Source organism: Arachis ipaensis, chromosome B03 (genome assembly GCF_000816755.2).
Source record: "Arachis ipaensis cultivar K30076 chromosome B03, Araip1.1, whole genome shotgun sequence".
NCBI lineage: Eukaryota > Viridiplantae > Streptophyta > Magnoliopsida > Fabales > Fabaceae > Arachis > Arachis ipaensis.
The window spans coordinates 45,129,669-45,137,680 of NC_029787.2; the positions used below are offsets into that span (position 1 = coordinate 45,129,669).

At 35.4% G+C, this 8,012-nt stretch overlaps 2 protein-coding genes across 7 annotated transcripts in view; one reads left to right on the top strand and one right to left on the bottom strand.

Moving 5' to 3' along the window:
* The window catches only part of LOC107630503 (protein phosphatase 2C 77), a 3,786-nt gene extending 403 nt beyond the window's left edge, over positions 1-3,383 (top strand). Inside the window, exons 1-7 of one of the 4 annotated variants that reach the window (XM_016333655.2) lie at positions 1-100; positions 529-627; positions 810-1,229; positions 1,386-1,778; positions 2,002-2,352; positions 2,450-2,555; positions 2,684-3,383. In XM_016333655.2, coding sequence (XP_016189141.1) covers positions 933-1,229; positions 1,386-1,778; positions 2,002-2,352; positions 2,450-2,555; positions 2,684-3,036 — 1,500 coding nt within the window. In that variant the 5' untranslated portion in view covers positions 1-100; positions 529-627; positions 810-932 and the 3' untranslated portion in view covers positions 3,037-3,383. Of the gene's footprint in view, positions 101-528; positions 628-809; positions 1,779-2,001; positions 2,353-2,449; positions 2,556-2,683 lie in introns of all 4 variants that reach the window. The other 3 variants (XM_016333652.2, XM_016333653.2, XM_021118854.1) reach the window with 3 other exon arrangements.
* Positions 3,731-7,684, bottom strand: LOC107630502 (mitogen-activated protein kinase kinase 2). Of its 3 annotated transcripts, none has more exons than XM_016333649.2 (8): positions 7,453-7,664; positions 7,276-7,360; positions 6,050-6,199; positions 5,405-5,629; positions 5,133-5,315; positions 4,650-4,879; positions 4,181-4,226; positions 3,731-4,096 (listed from the first exon to the last, which is right to left on the bottom strand). In XM_016333649.2, the coding sequence occupies exons 1-8, from the start codon at positions 7,533-7,535 to the stop codon at positions 4,007-4,009; spliced, it is 1,092 nt and encodes a 363-aa protein (XP_016189135.1). In that variant the 5' UTR covers positions 7,536-7,664; the 3' UTR covers positions 3,731-4,006. The 3 variants fall into 3 exon arrangements, with proteins under 3 accessions (XP_016189135.1, XP_016189136.1, XP_016189137.1); XM_016333650.2 differs by having other exon boundaries at positions 6,050-6,184; positions 7,453-7,649; XM_016333651.2 differs by lacking the exon at positions 6,050-6,199 and having other exon boundaries at positions 7,453-7,684.

An 8,012-nucleotide genomic window follows, 5' to 3' on the forward strand; every position in this document is an offset into this window, starting at 1 on the left:
CAATTGTTCATTGCTTATAAGTAATTTAATTCATTAATGGCATACCATTGCCGAGGTTGTTATTCTGTTCTACCATCACACTTACATCCAGTATGATAAGGTAAGCAATTCAGCTTAGAATTTAATAACTTTAACGAAAGAAAGCTAGGTATGTAGTGTGGTTGATCAATGATCATGGAATTGGAATGAATAATATTAAGTTCAAGATGAATCATGATCTTTGAGAATGGGTGGCCGTGTTTGTAGTTGACATATGAAAGTAACATAAGAGGTATACAAACATATAAGGGGAATCTTTAATGGTAGATATGAGTTGCCTCAGATCCAGGGAACCTTACTTCTCTTGCCCCCCAACTATAGTGATATTTTTTGTTGTTATTGTTTTTTTTTATGTTCATTTTCAATGACCCCATTTCCCTTGTCACCATGTTTTGTTTGATGGAGAGAAGACAAGGTCACTGACTTTTGACATTTATTAATATTTATGTTTTATGGTTTTCTTGAATCATCTATTGCCTTCTATTTCAGGGATCAACAAAGGATTGGTTTGGAGGCAGAGAAATAAATTATTTTTTTGCACACCACCTATTCACCCAATTGACTGATAGAATTAAATATAAGAAACAGGTGAATTAATTTTCAGAAAGGATCTAGAGGGATAATCTAGTATATATAATAGCTTTGCTGTTTCAATAAATTTTTATGAGTAAAGAAGACAATTGATTGTTTGGTTTTTTACACTGTAGTTGACTGCTTCTGAGGAGACTGATTCTAAATTTCTATAATCAAATTTTCATTTCTTGCCGTAGGAATCTTCTTCTTGTTTCTTGTGCCGGTTGAACTAAGTACTAGAAAAGAGAAAAGTGGTTGAAGGCTAACAGGTATAGGATTCTAGAGAGGATAAGGCTACTGCAAAAAATCAAAGAGGACTTATGGAGGAAATTACTTCGACGATTGCAGTGCCATACAGACTTGGGAATTTGATTCAGAAGGAGTCAACGGTGGCAACCCGCATGGAGATAACTGGTCTGAAGCTCATGGCAAACACAACAGCTTTGATATTAAATCCTACAATTGAAGCTCATCATCAATCTTACTCTGTTGGAAACGAAGACTACTGCACAGATATATGTCCAAAACACCAAACTAGGTCATCTGCAGAGGTAAAGGAGAATCAGGGTCGAACCAACTCAGCTCCCCTTGAATCAGAAATGGTTACTGAATTTAAGGTGAAAGATGAATTCATGTCAGCTAACAGTTTTCATTCTGTACATAATCAAAGATCTGAATCTGTTGCCAGTGACAAAAGTTGTCCTGGGAATGAAGCTGCTACTTTGACTGATAATTGTTCTGATTCTGATAATGATTTGCTAATTGCCACCAAGTTTAATAGTAATATCCAAGGAAAGTCCAGTTCGATCGAGGCGAGTGCAGAGCTGGAGCCAATGCAGAACATGGTTTCTGCTGCTATGGAACTTGAAACTGAAGATGGAAGCGGATCAGATGGATTTGATCCAAAACTATCTGCCAGTCTCCATGATGTGTCAGACAAGCAAACAAGCATAGCAGACTTCCAGAATGCATCGGAATCTGATGGAGGTCCTCGTTGGGGTTTCTCATCAGTTTGTGGAAGGAGACAAGAGATGGAAGATGCTGTTGCTTGTCAGCCTCAACTTCTTCAAGTTCCTTCACAGATGCTAGCAGATGACCACGTTAATGAAAATGGAAACTCATCAGCCCACTTTTTCGGTGTCTATGATGGACATGGGGGTTGTCAGGTATGTTTGAAAATCCATAATCACTTGTGTCGGTTATACTTGTTTATTCCCTGAAGTTTATTTTGCACAAATACAAATACAAATATTGATTATGATTCGGTACTATGCCTAAATGCTGTAATTTTATTGGGAAAAAAAAATCACAATAAAATGCATCTACACATCGGTGACTAAAAAATTGAAGTATTTGTGCATCATAGTTTGAAGTTGATCCATTTCATAGGTTGCGAATTACTGCCGGGAACATCTTCATTCAGTGTTGACTGAGGAGATAGAAGCTGCAAAATCTAGTTTAAACAATGCCAGGGAGAAGTGGCAAGAACATTGGAAGAAAGCATTCTCTAATTGTTTTCATAAAGTAGATGATGCAGTTGGACGAATCGGGGCACCGGATAGTGAAAGCCATTGTGATGGATCTGAGGGTAGTATTGAACCCCTTACTCCTGAGACTGCAGGCTCTACTGCAGTGGTTGCTATTCTAACTCAAACCTACATTATAGTCGCAAATTGTGGTGATTCAAGAGCAGTTCTATGTCGCGGAAAAGAAGCCATGCCTTTGTCTACTGACCACAAAGTAAGGAATCTCCTTCTATTTACAGGATTTGTTTTGCTGGAATTCTTTGTTGGGTGCTTAATTATCTGATAAAAGAATCTTTATTTCTTATTGATAGCCTAATAGAGAAGATGAATGGGAAAGGATAGAAGCTGCTGGAGGAAGGGTCATACAGTGGAATGGTTACCGAGTTCTTGGTGTTTTGGCAGTGTCAAGATCCATAGGTATGTGCACTGTGCTTTTTTGTTTTATCCGATTTATCCAGTTCGAAGTAGATAAAAAATATGCTAAATTGCATTTATTTTAGTATCCACTGCAGTTGAATTCTTGCTTACTTCTTGTCCATAACCAGGTGATAGGTACTTGAAACCATGGATAATTCCAGAACCAGAAGTCATGTTTATTCGAAGACAGAAAACCGACGAGTGCCTTATTCTCGCCAGTGACGGTCTATGGGATGTCATCACAAACGAAGAAGCCTGCGCCATTGCGCGAAAACGAATCCTCCTTTGGCATAAGAAGAATGGCAGCAACAACAACAACAATATCAGTGTATCAACAGAACATGGCCATGGCATTGATCCTGCAGCTCATTATGCTGCAGAATGTCTATCTAAACTCGCCATCCAAAGGGGAAGCAAAGATAATGTCTCAGTCATTGTTATAGACCTAAAGGCCCAAAGAAAATTGAAGAAGAAAGCATAGAGAATAAAGATAGATATTAACCCTTCATTTGGAATATTCACTCATATGCTATTGTTTCACTGGTAAATTTTTCTATTCTTGGTTTGGGGATAAAACTTGATGGAATTTTTCATGGATAAGCTTCATATGTAATTTTACTAATGGAGATAATTCATAAAAAAGTTCACCCTTTTTAAACCCTAACCAAACATGCATTAGTTGCATATGTCTAGCCCCTACATTTTTCACCAGGGCTAAGTTATGTGAATTGAAATTTGCTGTGTATAAGAATTATTACTGTGAGCAGTTGCTCACATCAGGAACTTCTATTAATTTTTTCAACATGTAAATTCTTTTTTTCTTTTTTCTGATTATCTGTTCCAATAATATCAACCACCCTTGAATTATATTTGTTTAGTTAAAACTTTGAAAAATTTAAACCCCTTAACTTTACATCACTCAATAATAAATGCAATTTCTGAAAATTTAGGAACTGGTTTTTCTTGCTCCTACGCTACAAAGATTGATCGTATGCAAGTAGTAAATCTACATAGAAAGGAATCAAAACTGCAATTACAGTGACTCGATGGTTGAAAGATCCATGGAAGGTTGCAAACAAGCACATTACACAAGAACATAATAGTTTTGGATATAATGTGTAAAATGAGATATTAGCTTCAGAAAGTATGAATATCCTAAGCAAACTAGTACAAGGTGTCAAGACAAATGACCATTTTGATAGTAAAAAGCACGATTATATTGTATAATTTGCATCAAAACATGTTACAGTTTAAAATGGCAAACCACTTAACTACCGAGAAGCAAAAACCTTGCTGTACATGACAAATTAGCATATACTCTCTTTGTTCTCGACACTCACTTTTTGGTACATCATCTGGGTAATGAACATACCAATCTGAATTCAAGATACCTAATGAAGTGATACATAATTCAAATTAGAATGACTCTTTACTTTTGAACACACCAAGTTTTATATGGTTGCAGGTGTAGATCCTCCATTGGAGAAGTATGCTGAAAGGTCCACATCCAAGTCCTCATACATGTTGATAAATGGATGTCTCTGGAATTTAAATCATAGATATAACGTGAAAAATATTATATATTTTACAAGGCATCATTGTACGGATAAGATTCTTATGCATACCACAAGGTCTGGAGCTGACTTTCTATCCCTTGGATTTTTCTGTAAACTAAACACACAAGATTGAAGGATGATCAGAAGCCTAATCAAATGCAGCGACATAAAAACTTATGACAAAACAACCATTTGAATAGTTATGTGAATTGTGACAATGCACTCTTGAATGTCAGTTTAAGCTGCAGAAGCAGAAGAACTCCTTTATACTAATTGTGCATATCCATTAAAATCTTCAAATTTTGTTCCAAAAAGATGGGGATTCATTTCATGAAATTGTCCAATGTATATTAAAATCAAGTATGAATACAAGACTTCCACACAATTAAGTAAGAGGAGATGCTACTTTGAAATTATAGGTTTCTCAAGTATCCCAATCAATTCAAGCTCTAGGAAATGCTAGGGTATTCAAAAGGTTCTCCCTCCCTACTTTGCACTCTATTTTGGTGAATTGTTTAAGCATGCATAATCATATTACCATGCAGAGATGAAAGAACAAAATTCCAGAGAAAATTGATCAGATGGAGCACTCGGCGGAGGTTTTTCGACAATGATTTCAATAAGCTGGTAGATATTTTCCCATCCTTCTTTTTTATCAGGTGGTGTATATGGAAACTTTCCTGTAGCACACTTGAGCAATATCAGTCCCAAGCTCCATATATCACTTCTATAGTTGTAACCACCAGGGTTTCCAGTAATTCTCTCTGGCTGTGAAGAAGAGTAGACGAGTTATTATAAATATTCCAGTCAAGGGTGGCATGTTTAGTTGGTCAAAGGAAAATGCTACTCCTTCCATTTCAAACTAAATGTCGCTTTGATTTTATGGAAATATTGAAAAATCAATGTGCATTTCTGTCCAGCTACAATGATTTTTCAACGTACCAAAAATATTTAAATGACATATTTTTTTATGTACTAAATGTTACTGAGAAAGTGAAATATAGTCAAGTAATTTACTCACAGACATGTAGCTGTATGTGCCAATAAAAGTATTAGCTAGACCAGATGTGGTGTCCATGATTGCGCTCACACCAAAATCAGTAATCTTTACTTCTCCTCTATGATTTATCAACAAATTAGAAGGCTTTAAGTCCCTATGGATAATATGTTTTTCATGATGAAGATAAATTAAACCCTTCAGCACCTACATTGTTGAACATAAGGAAAGAAATGGATCAAATCTAGTCAGGGATGCAAAGTACACTGTAGTGTGAATTCTTATGTCTCGCCAACCTGCTTGCAGATCGCGGCAAGATATGGCTCTGGAATTGTTTTCACTATGCTAAGAAAATCTTCCAAGGACCCTCCATCCATGTACTCTAAGATGATTGATAAGACCCCATTATTGTAGAATGATTGGTAGTAAACAACAACATATGGACATTGTGCTGACTGATTGATTTTTAGCTCTCGTGCTATCTGCGTGTGCATAGGCTCCTCAACCATCATTCGGATTTCCTGAATTACAGAGAATACATCATAAGTGACAATGGAACAATGTTGCATGGGATGTGTATAAATAAGATATATCAGATAACTGGACATTAGTAAGTCCAAGGACCTAGATTCAATCATTATGTTCAGTGAAATTAAAATGTCCAATGTTGGGTGAACAAGATGATGTTTTAAACTAACATATTAACTAACATATTAGTTGAATTAATACTTATGTAATTAACTCACTAAACACCAATTGACATAAAAAAGTTTCTGAAGAATTTCTTTCCCTGACCAACAATGTCATTGTAGGAAGAAAACAACTTCTAAATGTCATAAAATACTTGGTCAACAATGCCAATACAAAAGGATAAATCATCTATAAAAGAGAGAGAACTATAAGTTGCAAATTCAAGCAATGTCATTGTGCACTCAGTGAACCTTTAATGCGAAAAATTGATTAGTCCATTTGTGTTGCACCAACTGCACAATCCCTCCATTTCCCTTTCCAATCACTCTGATTGTGTCAATGTCTGCCAAACTTAGTTTGTTGTCTATTGCCCTTACTGGGGGTGGCTGAAAACAACACAACTATGAAATGTAAATTTACAAAACTATCCGTACTCGGACAACAGCATGTAAATCTCTTTTCAAAAGTACTGTGACAAAATAAAAATATGCAGGAAACCCTGATTCAAATTTCCATGTTACAACTGTACCAAATAAACCTTTGGTTTGGTGTTACAGTTTACTGTAACATATGTATAACTATATACATATGGAGTTTTAATATGAAAAAGCTATGATAATCAAGTTACATAAATCCAAAGCAGTCATATAGGCAACTGTCAGTATAACATTCTGTAGGATACCATCTCTCAAGAACAGCAACAACAACAGTAAGTCAGTAACAAAGCCTTGTTTCACTACACTAGGTGGAATCAACTAAATAGATGAAACTTAGTCATCGTGTCCTATCAAGTGTTATGTTTTATGTCCAGAGTAAGCACATATATGCTTATATCTTTCTTGACCACTTCATGCATAATCTTCTTATGTCTCCCTCTACCTCTAACCACTGGTCTATTTCCCACGTAAGCTACCCTCTTTATCAATGTTATTCGCGTCTTTTCCTCATATGTCCAAACTATCTAAGACGAAATTGCAATACATTTTCCACAACAGGAATCACTCCAAGTTTTTTTTCTCATGTCCTCATTCCTTATTTTATCTATTATGGGAATGCGATAAAAGTTAGTTGGTCTAATGGCAATCCAGTGAAATTTACTTGTAATAATCTTTTATGGTTTACATCATCCTCTACTTTGACCAACTGACTTGAATCTTATCGTTTACATCATCCTTTATTTTTCATTGCCTTTTCGTCATCTAACATTTTTGTTTCGTTAATTAGTTTTCAATAAGGGAGCACCAAAAAATATCAGGAATTCCTCGTTGTAACAAAGGCATTTCATTCAATCCAATAGTATAGAATACATAAAAGAATCTAATTTTGATGTGTGAACAGTTTTACCCTTGTATCTAATTACGTATTGATGTCAGCAAAATACCTACTTTTACGTGAATTAAACTCATAAATAAATAAGAAACATAAATACACAGAGAGACAGATAAGCATGTGTAAAGCGTTGAGTAAGAAATGTTACAGTTCCCACTTCACCCTGAGAAGCGATCAGAACTCCGTCGCCATTGACAAGCAGGTTCCCATCAATAAACGTGCCGCTTTCATTCCTACCCGCACACAATTTTAGTTAGAAAACACAACAGTCAATCAGTCATCACACTTAGACATCTAAAAAATAGAAGAGAAGAGAAAAACTGACAGGAAGCTTGGAAAAGAAGGGTGATGAGTTGCAGGAACAGGAACAGTGAGCTTCAGATTGGGTCCTAAGCACCCTTTTTTCATGATTTATGATTATGCTAATGAATGGGGTTGGAAGACCCAAAAAGACTTATAACAGTAAGAAGATTACTGTTTTGATTGTTGCATACGATGAATATGAATTATTTTGTTGTGACAAATTGTTTTTTTTATATGATAACGGCTTATTGTTTAATTTTAGTGACATATGGTTGGAAAAAGGAACAGTCAGTGGGTCAGCATTGACGTTGCTGTGGAGAAAGGAGAAACCAAGGGATGGAAGTTCGGAGATAGACGCACTTGTGGTGTGACTTTTTAGTTTTTGCATAGGAGCCAATGGTTCCTTTTTTTGCTTAATTTTCCCCTCTCGTGACTTTTTGTCTTCTTTAGATATGAATCTTTTTCTCACGTGCGTGAAAAATGAATAATTCTTGAAGATTAATAAATTTATTATTTTTAATCAAATTATTAAATTATTATATTATAATTAAATATAAAAATTTATAATAATTTATTGATGAC

Bases quoted from the DNA above. Each gene is read 5' to 3' on its own strand.
- LOC107630502 (XM_016333649.2), bottom strand. From the start codon at position 7,535: ATGAAAAAAGGGTGCTTAGGACCCAATCTGAAGCTCACTGTTCCTGTT. The intron at 4,880-5,132 runs GTGAGTAAATTA...TCTTCTTCACAG, and splicing joins GCACATACAGCTACATGTCT to CCAGAGAGAATTACTGGAAA. The intron at 4,227-4,649 runs GTAATATGATTA...TTGTGTGTTTAG, and splicing joins TGTTCTTTCATCTCTGCATG to TTTACAGAAAAATCCAAGGG.